The sequence below is a fragment of the Molothrus ater genome, chromosome 11 (assembly GCF_012460135.2).
Source record: "Molothrus ater isolate BHLD 08-10-18 breed brown headed cowbird chromosome 11, BPBGC_Mater_1.1, whole genome shotgun sequence".
Taxonomy (NCBI): Eukaryota; Metazoa; Chordata; class Aves; order Passeriformes; family Icteridae; genus Molothrus; species Molothrus ater.
In genome coordinates, this window is record NC_050488.2 from 8,731,169 (window position 1) to 8,752,462 (window position 21,294).

At 38.9% G+C, this 21,294-nt stretch overlaps 1 protein-coding gene across 1 annotated transcript in view; it reads right to left on the minus strand.

The window, feature by feature from the left end:
- Positions 1–964: 964 nt before the first annotated feature.
- ARHGEF3 (Rho guanine nucleotide exchange factor 3) overlaps positions 965–21,294 on the minus strand; it is a 106,836-nt gene continuing 86,506 nt past the window's right edge. Inside the window, 10 exon segments of the mRNA XM_036391241.2 lie at positions 965–3,128; positions 4,082–4,268; positions 4,985–5,155; positions 5,324–5,581; positions 6,845–6,921; positions 7,024–7,120; positions 7,408–7,470; positions 9,213–9,317; positions 9,319–9,384; positions 14,389–14,496. Of these exon segments, the coding sequence (XP_036247134.1) occupies positions 2,821–3,128; positions 4,082–4,268; positions 4,985–5,155; positions 5,324–5,581; positions 6,845–6,921; positions 7,024–7,120; positions 7,408–7,470; positions 9,213–9,317; positions 9,319–9,384; positions 14,389–14,496 (1,440 nt within the window). The 3' untranslated portion in view covers positions 965–2,820.

A 21,294-nucleotide genomic window follows, 5' to 3' on the forward strand; every position in this document is an offset into this window, starting at 1 on the left:
ATCCTGCTCTTGAGAGCAGGACAGCTCATCACTCACCCTTTTCCCCGAGTGGGAGATGCAGAGTGCTCGTGCCTCAGGTTTAGAGGTGTCTGTGTCCCTCTCCTCATTTTGCCATCTCCTCGTGGTGATCCTGGAAGCACTTGACACCTCAGGCTTTTCACTCACTGCCTCTTCACTGCTGCAACCTCAGCCTCCCCTCTGGACACCAGAATTACTGTGACAATCACTTGAACATATTTATGTATATGATTCTTCCTCTCTACTTCACACTCATAATTTTACACCTTACCCATTCTTTTTGGTACATTTTATTGTCCAAGCCCATCCCTCCACCACCATTCTCCTGCCACAATCTAAGTCATCCTTTCAAAAGCAGTGGCATTTTAAAAGTGCTAGAACTAAAACAAGCTTATGAAATCCAGCATGATAACAGTATTCTTAAACTGGAAAGCTTAATCCTTAGGATGATTTGAAGAGAAAAATCCAACATCATTAGGATTAGATCAATCAGTAGCTAAGTGCAGGTCAACTACAAAGCACAACCACAACACTCCAGAATGCTGAACAGTGAGTGGGTGGCTAAATTATAGTAAACAAATGTAAACTAATCTTCTGAGATTCCATGGCTGGTTGGAATAGCCGAAAATTAATAATTTCAATTATTAATTGTGACCCACAAGAATTATGAGAGAGCAACTGATGACAGGACAGTACATTTTTGTTCCACCTACTTACTAAATTAATTATGCCAAAGAGAACCTTGGGGAATGTGGTGAATTGAGTGTAGTGACTTGTTTCTGTTACTGCTGTGCATTTAGCAAATTAGACCCAAATATGTATCACTTTATCAGAACCAAAATACAAACTTTGGTCAATTACATTAAAGCCTCACTGCATGTACCACTGAAATATTTTTGTAGTCTTCTTCCACAACCAACCAAACAAAAAAAAAAAAAAATCAAAATGGTTTAATGTAATTTATTTGAAATGCTTCCAGAAAAGTTTAAGGCCATTAATAAAAAAAGTCAAAACACACATTCCTTCTTTCTTCTCTACCTGAACACCTTACATGCTTTTTGTTCTTTTTCAACATTTTTGCTTAACAACTTCCCTATGCCTTTCCTTTTGCACATTTTTCCTTTCATCTTCACTCATTCAGCTCTAAAAATGAAGCAGTTGAAATAAATTACAAAGCCTGAAACAGAAAAGAAAATTGCTTTTTTTTAAAAACTATAAATACAGAAATATGTTCTATAGGGTAAAAATGCCATTTTTTAAAAAATAAAAATACCTTGTTTTATATTGTTTATCATCTTGTCACACTGATTTCTGTAATGCACATCAGTATATATATATGTAAGTTAACTAGTAAATTTTATGTAAACTTGTAGAACACAAGAAAAATATTTTTGGCAATAACTTATTTTCTACTTTTGTTGTTACAAGTACTTTGCACAGGTTATCTTGTGTAATACCAAGAATCATTTAAAATTTGTAATATATCATTTTCATAGCTTGCCATACAGCACTGGCATTATTTCTTACAGTAAGAAATAAAATACTACCCAGGGATTCCTGAAAAATCACAGGATGATCACTACGTGTTTTAGACTGCATTTAAGTGACTCATCTGCTTCTCATCATAATGAGTAGGTTAAATCAGCCACCAGAAAACACAGTTACAATTCCAATTACAGTATGAAATGAAATGCAACAAAAACTTTTAAAACAAAACTTGAGGAAAGTAAAAAGGATGTAATACATCCTAAAGGACAAAAAATTCCCTTTTTGTTTAAACTCTCTCTACATAATCCCACAGGGTATATATGTAGAACATCATTTGTATAAAATCATCACTTAGTTTTAAAAACCAACTACATGTAATTGTAAACAGATATTTACAGAAAATTAAATGTTTTAACATTAGTGGTGCTTAAAACCAACAGTGGAGGTCAGTGGAGTGCAAAATGCTGAAGAGGGCCTATTCACAAGCAAAGCTCCTTTCCATTCTTATTCTGTTTGGGATAAGATAGATATATATATATATATATGTGGCACTGAAAGCAAATTACCAGCTTATTTACAAACATCCAGTATTCTCAGCATTTCATTTAATTCAGTGCTGGCTGTAAAGGTTTGGTTGTGGTTTTTTCAGTTTATTATTTTTAGCATTACATTCTTTGAAAAATAAACCATCTTACTAGGCTGACCATTTGAAATGTCCAGATTTTAGTAAGTTTGGCTGCTGGATCTTAGGACAGTGCTTCATTTTGAAAAATAAATCCCTAAAGAGTCCCTGGTTTCATGGCCCGCTGTTTGTAGTTCTTGCTGATTTAATATCACAGGAGTTTGGATAGCTTATTGCAAGATAGTTTTTGTTCCAAGAAACTACTTTTTCTTTCCATACCTTTAAGAAAACTTATTATCTTGAAATTCCATATTAAGTCCACATCTTCAGTTGCCCCCTTTAAAGGGCAAATAAAGTACTTAAAAATTAGGGAAAGGTTATTTATGTAATGCATATATAAACAGTAGTTTAGAGATTCTGTTTACAGCAGGACATTGAGAATAACTGGTCAAGTACCTCTTTCATCCACTTTGGGTGTTTATGGAATATAATCACAGGACACGAGTTGCAAGAGATTCCAGCTTATACAGATGGGCAGTTACAGTACGACACTCACAGGTACAAATACAAGAACTGCATTGACATTGTCACAAAAAACATTCTAAAAGTGCTTCTCCGATCGGTTCCACGAATGGAATGCAAATACTGTACAGGTAAGAGGCAGCCTCTCTTCCAGGAGCTGTAAGTTTTTGTCAAACATTGGTTTCTATTTGCTTTTGGCTGTCCCAGGAGTTCGTCTGCTCCATGCGCTCGCAGTCGGCGCCGAGCTCGCTGGTGTCCATGCTGCAGTCAGACTCGCAGTCCGACTGCTCCATGCGCTCCGGGGCCTCTGCCCGGGGGCACCCAGGGCCCCGCGCCTCCGCCGTGCCCGCCGCCAACTTCTCCTTGGCCTGCCGGATGCAGTTCAGCCACTGCTGCTTGTTGAAGGAGTCATTGGCTTGGAGAGAGTGAGTCTGGCTTTGGGATCCATTTTTGAAGCTGACTCGAAAGAAGTTTTTGACTGAAAGAAACAATATATATCAAACCCTGAATGATTTGGCTGAATGGATTTTATAATCAAAGAGTATATTTAAGTAACAAAATCTGCACAATTTTTGCTTTAAGGTCAGACAAGACCATATGAGACCAAGAAAAGAGTCTGGGTATCTTCTTGTTTTTGGGAGAAGACCACAGAACACTACAACTAGTTACTTCTAGTAACTTCATATTACTGGATTAAATAATTTTGGTTCTGTCATGCATGAGCTATCCATAAAGCTTAAAGTCAATCAGCAAGATTAAGGCTTCTCCCACACTTTAATGCCTTTCCTCCCACCTTCCTTCTCCTCTCCTTTCCTAAACCTTAACTGAATGCAGCGTCCTTGTGCCAGCCAAAGACTGCCTCATCTCTTCCTTTCACTTTGCTAATAGAGTGGATACATACAAAAACCCCTTGAAGTTTTGACCAGATGAAATTTAAAGGACCCTTGTAATAGAAAAAGTGTCTTCTATAATGTACTTAACTGGAAGGACATAAACATGAATAGCTGCAGTCTTGACCCTGAGTACTACAGTATCTGCCAGCTTCAAGAGTTATTGAATAGCAAACAGTGTCTCCAGTACAAGGAAAGGCAAAACAGCTCAAGATTTCAAAATATACTTGCTTATAACTTCACCTTGCAAAGTTTGCAAAACCACAAAACTTTGCAGTTTTGCCCCTACAGTCTGTATGTTCTCCCCTTCTCAATTCAGTACAGGAGCAGGCGTGTGGAGAAATTCTATTATCAACATAGGGAGCTTTGAGGAAGAATTGAAAAGAAACAACTTAGAACGTAATAAACTAGTCTGAAACAAGATTCAATATGTTGGATGGGGATAACGTTAATTTTAGAGAGACTATTCCCATGTCCCATTGGCTGGTATCTCCCAGTTGTGCTGAGCCCACAAGAGCAAGGCGAGGCAGCTGTTGCGTACTTCTCTCGTTGTTGCTGAAGGCCCCGCGCAGGGAGCCGCCCAGGCGCACCTCGCCGTCCTGCAGGTCCTCCAGCAGCAGCTCCCGCACGGGCATGGGCTGCCGGTACAGCTGGTAGCACAGCTGCTCGTTGTGGGTCACGGCGCGAGTGATCACCAGCACCTCCTCAAACAGGAACACGTGCAGCTTCTGTTCAAAGATGCACAGGTAGTACAGTTATTCCTTTCTTGAAACGTCATTAAACCAAATGGAAGAAGTAAAGTTTGCCAGAAAGATGAAAATTGCCAGTTTCTTCCTGGTAGTTTGGTACTGAGCTACCTGCCTGACCTTCATCAGGTGAGCCAGGAAACAGCACCTGTTCCACCTTTCCCTCTCAGCTGTGGGGTGAAACAGGACCCTTCCACTGTATGCAGAACCATGCTCCATAGAAGCAGTTCCAGAGCTGAAAAAATGCACTCCTTACTTTGTTACTTTCTAAAACAAATTTCCCCAAAGTTTTATCTACTTCCATAGGTGTCATACTTCCATTAGTGTCAGTAAATAGAAAAGATCATTTTTCATTGTTTGTCCATTCAAAAGTTCTATTTAACATTGAGGGAAAAAAAGCTAGGAAAGACTGAGTTCTCTTCTACTATTATAATCTTTCCCCCTTTTTAACTGAAAGCTCAGATTGTGAAACTTATCAGTAGTGCAGTATCCCTGTAGTGCAGTATCCAGAAACTGGAATTCAAAGTACCAAATTTCTCTAGTCAATAAATTAACCTTGATCTCAACGAAGAATCAAGTAAAGCATTTTGAATAACCACAGCCTTTGACAAATGTAATGTCTGTTGGTACATTTTGTGTGTACTTTATAGACATCTTAGATATCTTTTAAAGTTATTTATGACAAAATAGCTCCTTACCACTCCCCTGTTGTTCTTCAGTTCCCCATGACAACACACAGCACGTGAATTATCAATCAATGAATCCCTCTGGCCTTCTTCAAGATAAATAAGTCTCTCTTTGTAATACTGGCATTCAGATTCACCAGTCTTTATGTTGATTTCAGCCACAATGCCCTGAATTATATTTATCTGCAGAAACAAAATGAAAACACATGAATTTTAATAAAACATCCAATATTCAGCTGTTCATTTAAACATTTGTGGTTTTTTTATATTTTATATAGTTTCTCTTAATTCACTAATAAGCTAGAACTGCTATAATCTCCTAAAAAAACCCCAAACCCAACAGTAACTCACAGCTTCTTCCAGATGCTGTTGATCTGGATGATCATTTGGTGTGTGTCTTAAAATTTCTCTGAGCAGCAGAGGGTATTTCACCAAACGGCTTCTGGGGATGTCAAGGAAGTTCCACAGGTCCAGTTTGCGGCTGAAGGGAGACTCCAAGCAGCGCTGCAGGAAATCCTGCACTCTGTGGTCTTGCTTCTTGTGGTCCAATAAAGCTTTGGCTGCTACTTGATTGCTGCAGTAGCTGTCATAGGAGTTCAGGCATGGCAGCTGAGGAAAGAATAAATTATTCTGTAGCTGAACCAAAGCACAATTTCCTGCACTGAAATGTTCAGGTGATTCAGGACATCAGAATTCCTGCTGAGACTCCTTTAGCTGGAGATTTATCCACAGATAAATCCACAGATATCCACTCAGATCCTACAGATTCCTACAGATCTGTTACTATTGCAAAATATTAAAAAGATAAATTACTTAACACTGAACACTATTTAGTGCACAGAAAAATAGAACACAGAAGCCTGGCTCTAATTATGAATGGAGGTAAAAGTCTAGGAATGAGTACTCCCAAACCTGGCCTTTTTCAGATCAGCAAATTTCTACAATCAAGCTTCTACATTGCCCACAGGAACCTTGACCAAACTAAGATGACAAAACCGTATATATATATATAAACCTGAAAAAAACCCCCCTTGACTGTTGATTAGAGCATTATTGCTGTATTAACACCCAAAACCGCAAAATCTTTTAAGAAAGGAAATTATACTTGAATATATTTGAATCAAGAGAAGTTCACCTGATGTTCAACACACATCAGAAAATATATTTTAAATTACATAATGCAAAGATTATTTTGACATTTACAAATTATTTATCATTAACTATTTGCATTATATATATTATATAATGCTTCCCTTGTTGCCTATAGGTCACACTTTCACATAGAGCTGCTAAATATCATTACTTAATTCCTTAAAATTTCGAGCCTTTTTTTCCCCTGCTAAATTTCATTACTTACATTTACTTAAAAGCATACTTCTCACATATCTAAAACCAAAAATAACTCTTTCTGATAACAATGAACAATTTTATCAACAAAACTAACAAAAGTTATTTTCAGTATTTATGCTGTTGGATGCTAGTGAACATGAACCTATCTACTTTATCTTTTATGAGGCAGCAACATCTCTCTTGTATCCCTGTTTGACTTTCCAAGGAAACCAGAACAGAAACAGGAGCAGATTCTCAAAGGACCTACATAAGAAAAACTCTAGTCTGACTCTTGATTTTTATTTAAAGTATATTAAATAGTGCTCAACTCTGGAACAGCAAAACCTTTAAAACCAATATCCCAGTCTAAATCTTTTCATGGAAAATCCCTGAAAAGAGAAAATATTCTAATGTCTCCCTAAATAGTTGCCTTAACTTTTAAAAGTATTTTGAGAATATCTTTTTGACATGTTATAGAAAGGAAATTTTCTGAGAAAAACTACATTACTTAAGTCCCAAAATTAGTTATAAACTCTGCCTTACCCAACCCACAAGGATGTGGCCAACATGATCTGTTGATCCATCGGGTTTCCTGACTTCTTGAAGTCGCCTAAGAAGATCTGAGAGTGAATAGAACAAAAGAAGAGAAGCCTCACTTTAATAAACCTGACTTTAAATGTATCTGCTGTAATTATGCAGCCAAAGCCTATTAAGAGTTTTACCTTCATGCAGAGGAATTAGAGAGTCCAGTGTTCCAAAAATTTGGTTCAGCTCTTGCTCAGTCATTATGGAAAGCTTAAGCATTGGGTCATGATAAGCCTGAAAAGAAAAAACATTTGCGGTTTGTTGGTTGCAAAATTCATTATAGAATTTAGTGGTGTCTGTAAGTTTCATAACCATATATTAAATTATCAATTTCATACTAAAAAAAAAAGGCAGCACACTTAAGTGTTTCAGAAAGAATGGGAAGACTGAAATACGTTTTGGATTTTTTCCTCTTTTACTGTCTTAGCAATTATAAAAAACAAAGATTGTTTTAAATGTGTTATGAACCAATTAGTATTCTTTGTTGTGGTTTGGTTTTTGGTTTTGTTTTTTAAACAGACCTTTTTTGCCAACTTCAGATCTTCTATCAGGTCTTCTTCTCCCTGGGAAAGTTCAAAGATAGCCTGTAAAAACAGACACAAATATTAGAAAGTATCTTTATTTAATCTATGCTCCACTTCCTGGGTTGATGTTATATTTTGAACAGCTGTCTTAACACCATGTAACAGCATTTCTCTGCTAAATCTACAGAAATAAAGTAAGGCCTTATTCCATAACTACAGAATTAAGTGCATTGTTTTTAAAACAGTTATACCAGAATGTTCATTAAAAACTTATTTCAAATAGACAAAGATTTTTTTCCAAAGGGATGTGTTCCCAGATGTAGGAAACTACCTTCATTTTTGTGGTGTTTTGACTTTGACTTAGCCACTTATACAATTGCTTGCATATAGGAGTTTGTTGTGTTCCATTTTAGCACAAGCAGTGGCAGAAGTTACAGGGGATTCTGCCAAGTAGGAGACAGATCTTCCTTAAAGCATTTCATGGTACTGAGCACTTTTATTTTGGTACCAGTTCATTTTTTTTGTTACAAAGGCTGAGCTCTAGATAACTGTTGGCTGATGTTAGTTACTCCTCTTAAAGCACATTTCAGACTTTAAAGCTGGCAGATTAAAAATAACACCACCCTAATTCACTGGTTTATCAAAGCCCCATTGTTATTAACTTTTTACCTCCTTAAACTGGGGTACAGGAAGAGTTAAGGACATTTTGGGCTAGAATTCCTTGCTTTACAGTCAAAGCTTTCAACCAGTATAAATCATGGAAGGCCATCCCCAGCTGGAGCAGATTGCTGGGGCTCAGGAACCCCATTCCTGCCAGGTTTGCCCTAGTGCAGCTCACGGGCAGCAGGTCAGCTGTCCCAGCAAAGCACAAGATGGGATCAAACACAGAGCAGAACCCTCCTGCTGAACCTGCAGGGACACAGCTCACTTATTTGGGTTGTACCCAGAATCCTGGCTTTGCCCCCACACAGCAGTGACTGCTATACACTGTGCAAACAGTTTCTACAGTTAAGCTTTCAGTAAGCTGCCTTTGAAGTTCTCAATTACAAATTTATTTCCTATGAATTCCTGTACAATGTTAAAATTTGCACAAGAAATGCTTGACACTATTGTTGTTTGATTTATGACTCAGTCCTCGAAATACTTTCAGGGAGATTGTTACAAGCTTTGTTGATACAGCTAGAAATTTCTTTAGAAAATAACAATACCTTGATTCTGAAGGAGGTCTGCGTTGACTATAATATGGACTATTCAGACTTTGTCTTGTCTGACACATTAAAACCCCTGGCATGCTTTTGTTTTGCTTTGGAAGACACATCTTTTGATCAGTGTGTCATGTGTCTAGCACTGGAGCCTTCCTCAAGGACAGCCTTTCCCAAAAGGGAAATGATGGTGCATGTTTGTGTGTCTGCATCACCTGATGAACACCTGTTCCTGGCACAGCATGCTCACCTCACATTAACTGGACGACAAAATGAAACACCAAAATATCCACCATGACTAGAGCAAGTGTCAGACAGAACATGTACACACATGCAGCCAGCCACAAGACATCTCAGTGCCTTTGGTTTGTTAAGGAAATGCAATGAGCTGGATTGCACAAAGAATACATTAATCTAACGCAGCTTGGGTCATCATAAAGACTAGAGGTGGAATTCTGCTTCTGGAGCAGGTGGTGACACATTTGAACTTCTTCAAGTGCTGCCCCAATGCCTGGGAGCATTCCCAACTCTACACTTTAAAGGCAACTTTTGAACATGAAATTTATGGTTAATAAAACACATCCATATCTATATCTGTACCTCTTGCCTCTTGATTTCCTTGGATGTAAGCACATGATTGACACAGACATCGAAGGTCTCGCTCCAGAGTTTGCTGTCCCTCCTCTTGGTGTTGGCAGGGGGGCCCATTGCGGGACCACGGCCGCGGGCTGAACAGCTCGGGGCGGCTCTCGCTGCGGAAGCTGATGGAGCGCTGCGGAGAGACAAGGGGGCTTGTGTCACACAGCTTCAGCTCACACCCTCACTCTGCTCCTTTCTAAGGTTCAGTACAACAAACAAATGTTCTCTGATCTGTTTTTCCTTTGAACTTCATAGCAACACTTAGTACCAGGAACTCAAGAGAAATTATTTCAATACATTCTCGTGAAAGGGCAGGGCCTCCATTCCTGCAGTGAATTCTGTCCGTGTCCTGTCCTCAACATCTACAAAACTTCTGCAATGCATTCCCATACAACAGGCACCAAGAGTGTACTACAGGCACAGTGCAGAATGGTGCAGCACACTAAACTAACAGAACTGATCAAATACAGAGTTTCAGTTCAGTGAACAGACAGGAATTTCACTTCTGCTTCACCAAAAACTTAGAATTAATGCAAATATTAGACACTCTACCACTGTGTACCAGCACCTCTGTATCTACTATGTGGTCTGGTCCTAAACTTCAAAAAAGCCAATTTCAATTTTAAGGGAGACTTAAGAGTTCTAATTGCCTGTAAACTCTTAGAAGGATTCCAGGCTAAGGATGGATACTTTATGCTCTTACTATTCTATTTTGAAAAGGTTGGGGTTTTTTGCTTCATTAAAATGCAAGGCTTCTTTTTGAGGTCATACCTCTGAAATGCTTAAACTATCTCACATAGTTGAAATGCTCTACATTGTTATTGTTATTTAAAACCAACCTTGCATAACAAAATCATCTTTCAATTGCCTTGGGTAAGAATATTTAAAACAGAATAAATTCTCTCAATTTCCAAGTTGAAAGCAGCATATACAAAGGACAATATTTTAAATTCTTTTCTTAAGATAAGAGCCCATGAAATGCAAACCGAGCCTATAAATACTATGTTTTTACCATATCAGAAGACATGATATAAATAAAAAGCCTGTTCTTTAACAGAAGCCATTCTGTTGTACTTGGAATTGACAAAGACCTGAACAATAACCACACACACTCCCCCATCCAAAACTTTCCAAGTCAGGTGCTAGTCTTCCTTCAAGGGTTAAGAAGTACAGAAACACATATGAAATTACATGCTTAATTTGACTTGTTATAATGAGGAATCATGGAGCAAACTCAAATTCAGCAGTATTTTGGGAAAAGTGACCTTTCACATGCACTGACAGAATGTTCCTCCCTGCTGAAGGAGAACACTCCATTCAATTCTCCACAGCCCTAAATTGTCCTCATTGGGCAGAAGGGGCACAAAGAGGCTAAAAGACTCAAAATGAAACGAAATTCCCCAAAATCCTGCTTGTTTGTTTGCTTAGCATCCTTGCTCCCTAGACACAATGAGTATGTATTTAATTGATTCTCTCATCCATCATCCTTTTCATGAACCATACAAAGTGTACCTTGCTTAATAATGGACACAGAAACTGAGGTCATTTATTAGTGGAATACAGCCCTAAACTGAAGTTCTACCAAAAAATTCTAAAAACAAGTTTGTAGATACTCTCATACTATCTTTGATTTGCACTTGTCAAGAAGGAAAAATTTAAAAAACCAAAACAATCAGTCATGTGATAGAAACCCATGAAGGAACTGCAGGAATGTCAAAAGAGCATTTCTACATCTCCAGATTTTTTAAATCTTTTCCTATAAGGAAGTTTCTGGCTTCCTTAAAAAACATGTGCCACACACTGTTTAAAAATTATGGCCTTGTGAGATGATTAAAATTTTCATATAATTCCAAAAACTAAAGGAGCTGGGGAAAAATCCATCCACAACACCTCATTTTGTTTACCATATTTCTCTTGTGGCAACAGATTTCCCTGGCTGTTATAAGACTGTTTCTTAAAGGGTCTATATGTTACCAATGTTAATCAATGCAATTAAGAACCCTTAATTAGAGCTGCAGTAAAGCAAACAACTTCATATACTGGGCAAAAGCGACTACTTATCAAAGCTGTGGCATTCAGAACTGATATTAAAACCAATTCTCTTCTTGAGGATTTTTAGAAATTTTTGGTGTCCTAAGACAGAAAAAAGTAATTTGGACTCCCTACTTAAATTCAAGACACACTGATTAAAATGGAAGTTGCAGAGGAAGCCAGCCAGACTTCAATTTCTTTCTTCAGCATCAGCTGGAGTTCTTTTTCTGATCCTATTTTCTGCTTTAAGCCAAACAGCACAGCTGTGAATAAGACCAGGCAGATCATCACAATCATTGGTGTAGCTTGATGGAAACTGGAAATGCAGCTAATAAACTGGATTCCCAGGTGGGTTAACAAGTAAGAATACCTGCTTGGCATCAGGGATGCTGCAGCTGCACAGACAGAGTGTGGCTGGCAGAGATGAAGCTAACAGCATTTCATTGGTCAGCTGCTGTACACTGCCCTACACGACAGCACCAGAATGACTACAAAGAGTCAATAACAAACAAACCAAACAAACAAACAGAACAAAACAAAATGAAGGCCCAGAAAGAAAGCCTGAAAGACTTCAAATATTTTTTACTTGGAATCCTTATGAAAAAAGTATTGAAAATAAGTGGAAAATGGGAATAAAGTGAAGTACACACCAAAAAAATCAAATACTTCTATAATCAATAAAATATGCAAAATATAAAAAGTAGCCAAGAACATATCTTTAAAAAACTACACAAATCCCAGACTGAAAATTTTTTCCTCGTGCTGAAAGTCCATTAATGTCAATGGGAAGTCACATGTACAGAGGTAAGGAAAATTATACACAATAGGTGTTTTGTTTTTTTTCCTCTTGCATGTTTCTTCCATTTAGAATAATATCTAAGAAGGTTTGTTTGAAATGACATAAAGGAATCTCAGAATTTTCTAACTCATTTTACTGATGCTGTTGGAGTGGTCTTTTTAGATGGATGTTTTGTTGACTTTGTTCTGTTTTCTTCCAGGGGAAGAAGTTGTTTGTTCTGCATATTGTGGTGATGACAGAAGTTTTCTTCATTTTACAGACACAGAACATCTAACAGCAATGCAAGAAGAAACATGGGTTTGGACTGAAATAACAATGAAAATACATAAAAGTTCACTCAGTAAGAAAAATCAATTTTTTTTTTCTTTTTTACAGGAGATCACATGATGAAAAGAGACCTATACTGTTCCCAAGACACAGTGACAGCTATGTCAAAACATAATGAAGTGAAATAGCTATATGTACTTCCCAGAATGTTTCTAAGTAATTCCAAGTGGGACACCTGAGCACAAGGCCAGGTGCTCTATATAGCACCTGCTATATATTGTCCCTGCTCTGTAGCTATTGAGAAAATCAGATAAGACATCAATTTACAGCTGGGACATCACCAGCAGGATCTGGAGAACATAGAAGCTCATTTCTCATCACAGCTCCTTCAAGCACATAGTGAGAGGGGATGGTATAAATAATACCACTGTTTCATCTGCTAATTAAAATATATTCTTATGGGCAGCATGAACAGAGCAAAACAGAAATGCTTGCAACAGTAAGACTTGCAACAAAGCTGTTATTTTCCCTCCTATTTTTGACAAAGTATACCCTGAAACACATTAATATAGTTCTCATTTTGGGAAGCTGCTATTGCATACATGAAAGGATTGTTTTGGTTAGTCAGAAACAACTTTATTAAATACAATATTGTTCTGGGCACTGCATTGTGCTCTCCCAGAGGCTTTCACTGCAGAACAATAGCACAGGTACGTAAATGAGGCCAACAGCTGCCTAAGGCTGTGGAAAGGGAAGCACCCTGCTCAGCAGCAGCTTGGCCAAAAATTAAATCCTTTTCCACACTCCTCACAACTGGAACTGATGTGGCCCTTCCAGCTCTGAGCCAGTTTCCCCTGGAGGCAGACTGGCAGACTGTGCAGGAGATTCACAGAGCCCAGGGGATTAGGGAGCTCTGCTCCAGTCACGCAGACCTCACCTGCGCCGGGCCAGGCAGGGGCAGCCATTTGGCTGAGCCTCCAGCCCCGTGCAGAAATCTGCACTTTCAACATCACAGGAACCAAAGATGGGAAAACCAATGTCAGAAAATCCTGTAATATCAATTTTCTAGGTAATTACAACTACAGAAAAACTGAGTTCTTTCCCATTACTTTTTATTTCTCAATAGACTCTGATGTTTTATTTCTTTCCTTCTTAACAGGTAATTTCAGTAAAGCTCTAATTTAGGTAATTTTGATTAAGGAACATTTCTAACGCATTCAAGTTCCTTTTACAGTTCCTCTTGAAGAAATTAGGCTTGTTAAATAATTATCTTTAGATCTTTGACATACCTTCCTACATAAACTCTTTTAAAGAGGAAACAGTGGCTTTCTGGGCCAGACCCAGAGCAGTGCTGCAGCTCCCAGCTGTCACTGCAATTAGGAGTTGAGCACCCCAATACTTTGCCATCTCTAGGTCTGAAGGCTTTATGAACTAAAGTTTGAAGTTTGACTAATGAACTAAAGTTTCATTAGTCTCTAAGTATGTATAATATTACATTCCTAATCTGTAACATAGAAACAGCATTTAAAATTTGTTAGCCTTTTATTAATTTTCACCATCACCTTCAGAAAATGACGTGGAAATTTCCAATTATTCACTAACTCTTTTGTTTAGCTAAGGTCACTGTTCACTCTACAGGAGGAAATTTAGCAGTCCTACCTGACCAGCTATACCAAAAATAACACTTTCAAAGAAACCAATCAACATTAAGAAAAAGCATTACGGAATATTCTCATCATTAAATTTTAAAAGCAACTGTAATCCTTTAGTAAACTATTTTTAGATGCTACAGGTGCAATAGTTTTCTTCCTGGTAAGGGAAAAACATTAAACAGAGAAGTGTTTTTTTTGAGGTGACACTTGAGAGTTCTAAGCTGAGTGACCTTGTGGTGACGAGGCGCCTAAGCCTGTTTGGCACATTGCAGCAGTGGGGTGCCCGTGTGCATCCCTGCTGCAGGAAGGCAGCTGCAGCTGAGGGGGAGCACAGGAGCTGCAGCTGAGGGGGAGCAGCAGCAGCAGCAGCAGGAGGTGCTGCCCTTACCTGCAGGGTCTGGCTGAAGCGCTTCAGCGGAGTGGCTCGCACAGGGGGGATGAGGCTGGCCAGGGATGTGACTCTGGAAAGGGGCTTGAGCCGTTTGTTACTGGGCTCCTGCAGCACAAGGACGAGGAAGGAAAGGAAAAAAAGTCAGCAGAGTGTGAGCACAATCAGGTAAAGATTGCTAACAGTTCTGCTGATTTTCCTAAGAAAGCATTTGTAGCAAGAGTGTTTGCAAACCTGGTCTATCATTAGGGCAGTAAATAAACAAAAGCAGTTTCAAATGCTGACAGTGACAGATTGCTCTTGGCTGGTACATACAGGTCCTGGAAACTGCTGAAAAATGTAATGATGGAGAAGCTGCCATGGCCAGGAACGGGGAAGGGAGGCAAAGAAACAGAAAATAATTTGATTGTTTTTACTCATTCTTAGCAGAAAAAATTTCAGCAGTGCTCTGCAGCTAATGCACGTTATGATAATCTTCTCACTGAAAGGAATGCTTTCAAATAGAAACAATTCTGTGTGTGCCTTTGCTTCTGGCACTGTCAGCATGTGACTCTATTCAGTTAAATGTATTTTCTTCCAGAATATATAATTTAGACAGAAATCTTTAACTCTTACTGTCTCTGAATGCATGTTCTTATGAAAATACTCACATATACAGACAAACACATTAATAACATGCTTACATACACCTATTTTTTGCATACAATAGAAAGGAAAATCAACAAAATCTACCATAAAGCACTCAATTCAATGTTGTCCTTCTCATATATATTTTAACAGCACAAGAGCACCCAAAGTAATGTATAACCAAAATAATATGCCAATTGTCCTGCAGATATATATTTTAAAAAAAAACCCAAAAACCAGAAATCGTAACACAGAAAAAAGTGATTATAAATACATAAAAATAGAACAGTTACCCTTGACTTTCTAACCTCCATCTGACATTTAATGGATCTTGAACAGCACATGCAAAAGGCAACAGAAAAAGAGCCAAACCTTCCAAGTGAAGTTAAAAACCCCATCCAACACCATATTTCAAGGACATCCTAATGCAGTTCATCTTTCTTTTTCAGCCATGCTTATAAAGTTTGTGTAGGTTTGCTCTGCCTCCAGTTGTCTGGACATAGCTTTGAGAAAATGAAGCATGCCTATTATCCTTTTCTTAATATAAAGAAATATAAATCCTTCTGGAAATAATGCAGATTTGTCATCCTTCTTGATACCAAACAATAAACCTCAGCAGCGATGCCACCATCTGTATTACTGGCAAGAAAAATTCTCTTCCATTAGTGCAGCAACAGAGGAAAGGTGAGAAGCAGCCACATATTTAATTTACTTCTCAGCAGGCAGACCTGGAAATCCATAAAAACCAGCTGAGATGAGCGACAAAGTGTTTAACCCTCTAGCAAAAATAATGTATTCCATCACACATGACACCTGGCATTAAAGAAGTGCATCAGTCTAAAGCAAGTTAAATCCTGATCTTCATCACTGCACTGTTATTCACAACCCTTCCTTTTCAGCAGGCATGTCTTTGAGGCAGGTTTCAGGAGCATTGTTACGTCACTGCAGCACTCGCATGCTTATATACTCACACACCTCTCAGCCCCAGCATCCCACCCCCTCCCCAAAACAGAGAAAACCTTTGAGATTCCAGTGCAATTCTCCTCTAACTGGTGGCACAAGCAGGAGCTGTTTGTGCCCTGTTGTGAGTGCTGGTGCCCAGAGCAGAGCCCCTGGCAGGGCCAGCTGGTCAGGAAGGTGCTGCAGTGCAGGGCCACGGAGCCCAGGGCAGTGCCAGCAGCACAGCCTGTGCCAGCAGCTCTGCCTCAGCAGCACGGGCACTCAGCACCCCAGCCCTGCTGCAAAACCTGGAAATGAACAGTGTAGGGACTTCCCAGGAGATAGGGAGAGGAGGATTAGGATTAATAGAAATTATTATTCCTTCTTTATGCTGTATCCCTTCTGGTATCCATTGCCCCCATCCATTTCAAGGAGAAAAGTGCTAAAGCAGTATAATATTTAATTTCATGATGCAAAACCTCACTGAAAAAGAAACTGATTTTAAAGATGAACTCCAAGCAGAGTTCCAGCCACCATCAAACACCATTTAGATCTTGTGGAACCTCTTGCTGTGAGCCACTAGAGGCCAGCCGCTCCCCCAGCAGGCAAAGCCAGCTCGGGTAACTGCAGTCCCGCCCTTCTGTGCCAGCAGCCCACCTTGAATTCCTCATGCCATCTATCGTGCTCTGATTTCACATGGAAAATTCTGACCAGAATCAGAACAGCTAAATGTGCAGTTCAAACTGAGAATTCAATTTTATGTAAAGAAATCAGCATTATTACAGATTCTCTCAAATAACACTATTACAGATAACTTCAGAAGCCTGAGACTTTACACCTTTACCAATGAGTTCTAAAAGAAAATCTTGTTAATCCTAGGTTCTTAAATATGAGGAAAGCTTTTCTGAATACTTACAACATGATTTTCCCCTTCACTAGAAACTGTGTGGTAGGTGAAGATACTGAGCTGGAAGTGAAAAATCAAATCTTAGTGTTCCAGGTGTCATTTTATTCAGAGAAGTCTCCCAAAAGCCATCAGCATTGTGTCACCCTTTCTACTGTAGAAAAATGAAGTTTGTACAAATAAGGCTTCGATTGCAATGAAAATACAGCACTACCAGAGCAATTCTAACACTGCCAGACAGTAATGCTGAAACTGCTGCACATGTGATCCCAGGATTTCTGCTGTACTGTCTACATCCATTCTGCCTCTGCCTCCCCTCTCATCAGCACCCTCATTCCCAAGCTGGGTCACCTCTCCAAACCAGCACTGCAGAGAAGCTGAACAAACTACTGAGGCCAGTCCAGAGAGGGAAAACTTCCACAGCCAAGGGCAAGTTCTGAACAGGTGGGTGGTTTTTTCACCAAGTTCTGTTCATCACAGCCAACAACACAAATGGAAAGAGGGCACTGCATGAACTGTCCTGCTTTACCCAGAGATACTGACCAGAATCTGCACTTGCACATTAGTCCAACATGTTCATTATTACACTAATTTGTCTCTGAAGACTCTCCAATTTTCCAGTAAACCACAAGTCCCACAGCCATAAAACCCTTTGGGGAATGAATCTTGAGCAGTGTCTGGCCAGCAAGAGGAGGCTCCATGAGGACACACTGCACTGGTGGAATGAACCCCAGACTCCAGGCTGTCCTCAGAGCTGCCAAAGGCATCCCTGGTCCTCTCCTCCTGCCTCCCCCTCACAGCTCTGGGAACTTACAGGGGGGATCAAGAGAGAGGATTTAGGGGCTGGATCCACCGCAACAACCATCACCTGTCCAGACTGGGAAGCAGGCCAAGTTATGACAAAAAAATTGAGGAGTTACAATGTGCTGCCTGACCTTTTAAAGCCATTATGATTGGTATTTTTAAAAAACCTCTTCTTGCAGAGTTTTGAAATTACTGCATGTTGGACTGTATTTTCAGAGTTAGGAAGGCTTGCCAAAGCAATACGGGAAGTAAGTTTAAAAAAAAGACCCAGACTACAGTTTGGCAGAGTTTCCAAAACGTGGAGCTGGTATATGTGAATAAGTAACATTAATCTGACAGGGCTTTAAATTTGATATAAGGCTAAATAAAGCTGAGGGAAACATGAGTGCAGGAACTTCAAAGGCTGAACAGTCAAGTGAAGTCAAATTAATACCTGACTAGGCTAGAACAATGAGCAGATGGCTTTTGGAGGGAGCTGTATATTTGAACTCAAGATGACTTCAGGAACATTTGAATTCAGAGACAAAAAAAAAAAATTAGCTGCAAATACCATGAATACATGCAGCCTCAGAAAGAACTTGAAACTGTGAACAAACTCATAAAAGGAGCAAATCCATGTCCAAAATATAGACAGCTCTGAAAACCAGACAATGGACATTTCAAACACCTATTATGTCCTTTGTACATTTTTCTAATATAATATACTTTTCTGAAGAATTAGTAGGAAGAAAGACTAATCACCATAGCATAATCAGTGATTATCACCAATTTAAGATAGGAAGCTATCAAACAAGAAGTTTCAAAGGTGCTATTAATTAGGCATGAAGGACACAATGCTTCCAATTACTTCTTCATTCTAATTTACTTTTTATTTATAGGTACAATTATATCTCCAGTATCTTCTATATATTAAACTCTAAGCCGATGGTTTAGACTACTGAGTAAGCAAGGAAAGCTCGATCTTTTAATGTATAACTCTCAAAAAAGACCCTTCTGCTGTGGGACAGCAGGAAAATGCAGCATTCAGCTCCAACCAGAGCACTGCTGGGAAGCCACACTGAGCAGACTAGCAGACTAACAGCTGCCAGCTCCCTTTTCAGTAAAATTTAAGTCTTTTTGCCTTGCAGAACTGAGTAACGTCTTGCTTTCTAAACTGTCATACGGTAATTTCAAAATGATGACATCCTGACAAACAGGTAACTTTTGGGGCTGATGCACAGACCCAAACAGATTGCTATTTAAAAGCCTGAATCTCAGCACACAGCACGAGCTCCAAGGGCAAGCTGACCATTCCAACAGCCATGGAAGTGTGTAAAAGCAGAAGGTCCTGTGAAGAACTAGGCACTTACATTAGCTGAAATGCACTGACAGCTAAGCTCATGCTGTTTCTGCTTCTTCATTAGTGAAACTGGCACCTAATAATTGGTTACATTGTATCCAAGGACACAGTACACAGATATGAAATCTTCTAGAAGGCTGTTTAGGGGAAGAAGGTAATACTTTGGTGCTCTTCATCAGCAAAATTAAAAAAACCTCTTTTACTAGTATATGTAAAGAATGGAATATATTCCCTAAGTTCAAAGCAGAGTGAGTTAAACCCATTTAACTGTATCAGTTTTTGATACATTATCATTCAAGACCACACACAGCCTAATTATCACTCTTTGGTGGATAAATTACTCCAGCAAAAGACTGCTTTTCATTTCCTAACAAACAGAAAGAAAGGAAAGAAAAAGAATGAGGCCAGATTCCCTCCATATTGCCCTAAGAACATCAGAACCAATGACCTGGATAACACATGCTGAATAGCAGCCTAGGTGCCATATAAAAGGTCTTCACTTGCTCCAGTACCTCACTTCAAAATTCTTCCACTCTGTGCTCCTCAAGGGCTTAGCCACTGATTTCCTGCCAGTGAAGAGCCAATTATGTTCACTGCTGCTGAGATTGTTTTTCCACCTGACTCCCATCTCTTATCAGCAGCTTCAACAGTGGTCTCCGTGTCGGAGGGCTGGTGCTGAATCCCACGAACGAGGGAAAATGTTTCCCTGAGGGGCCATTATTCTTGTGTCTGCTGCACTACTGTGACCAGGATATTGTGCTGATTTTTCTGATTGTATTTAAAACCAAACTCAGCAAAAGGAACTTACAAAGGTTTTTACCCAGCACAGAAAATAAGTGCTATGTGAAAACTGGTACAGAAACTTAGCATTTTAGAATAGTAGAATTTATCCTGTTTACCTTTAACCTTCAGAGGCCAACTGAACCCACACACAAAGTGGCTGAAATTGCCAATGCCTCTTAGAACCTCAACTTACTGGAGTTCAGCAAGTTCTGAGACATTTACAGCAGTAATTTTGGATTTAAGGTGGCTACCTTGCTTAACATTTTATAAAAATAATGCTGGTTAACTTTTTTCCATTTTTGATGTGAATCAGGACAAACAGACATCCAAGCTATTCATTCTGTGCTATGGGAGCATTCATTAGGGAAAAATGTTTTAACTTAAATTAGTCTCAAGAGTGTTAAGAGTGTAATAAACAGAAGACACTATAAATTGAAACAGTACAGTAACCTTTGTTTCATACCTAATTCACAAGCAGTGCCAGGAAACTCAAACAGAACCATTCTGTTTCAGATTTCAAGTAACTGGCTATATTTCCATACGCCTTAAAGGTTTCCATACTTTAAAGGTTATTAGTTTTTAGTCAACTTTATAAGGGTAAGTCAACATTTGTCATGGCAGGAAGCCCAACAATATTATTTTTGTTAGTCTGCTACTAGTTAAATTGGCCTCAGATTAAACAGCTCTAATAAATGCCCCTGAAACTTGGAGTTTAATAAAAAAACCCCACATTCAAGCTCTGTTCCACAGGATGTTATCAGTATTTAACCTTCAGCAGGATAAAAAACAAAACAAAACAAAAAAGGTTAAAATAGAAAAAACAACCTATGTTACAACAATCCTTAACACAGCAAACACTTAAATCTAAAACTAAATTAAACCAAGCATCTCAAGCTTTTTGTACCTTCAGAGCGAAGAAAGTCTAAAACCAGAACAACATTCTCAATTAATTTTGGCACTAAAAAGACTGGGGTTTTATACTGAAACAGCAGAGAATTTCCCTTTGCTTCATAGTATCTTAGAAAGATTCTGATTGGAAAATTATAGAACAGGGCTTCTTCTAGAACTGAGGTGTATGGTAAAGAAAAACAAAGTAGGTGACTCTAAAGCAGATCTAAGTATAGTTCAGTGTTGTACAATGGTAACGAAATCACCCACCTGAGTCCATACTAAAACCTGGGGCATCCCTCTACTAAAACTGCCAGCATCTCAAGGAGAATTTAATAAGCAATTTTAGTGAATTGACACAAAGGCAACTTGATCATACAATTAAGTGTGTGCACTGGTGATACAATTTTCCTTGAAATCCATAAGCTCCCACACACCACCTGCACTCCCTGATGGTAGCAGGAAGAGGTTTGTTGTTCTTCCTCTGTCAGTCTCCTTGAAATCAGCGAGCAAACAAAGGAAAATCCAGAGACATTTTGTTTTAATCACAGCTTTACAAAGAAGAGAACCTGAAATGATAGCTGGGGTACAATCAACAACCATTTAGGGAAGTGATGAAATA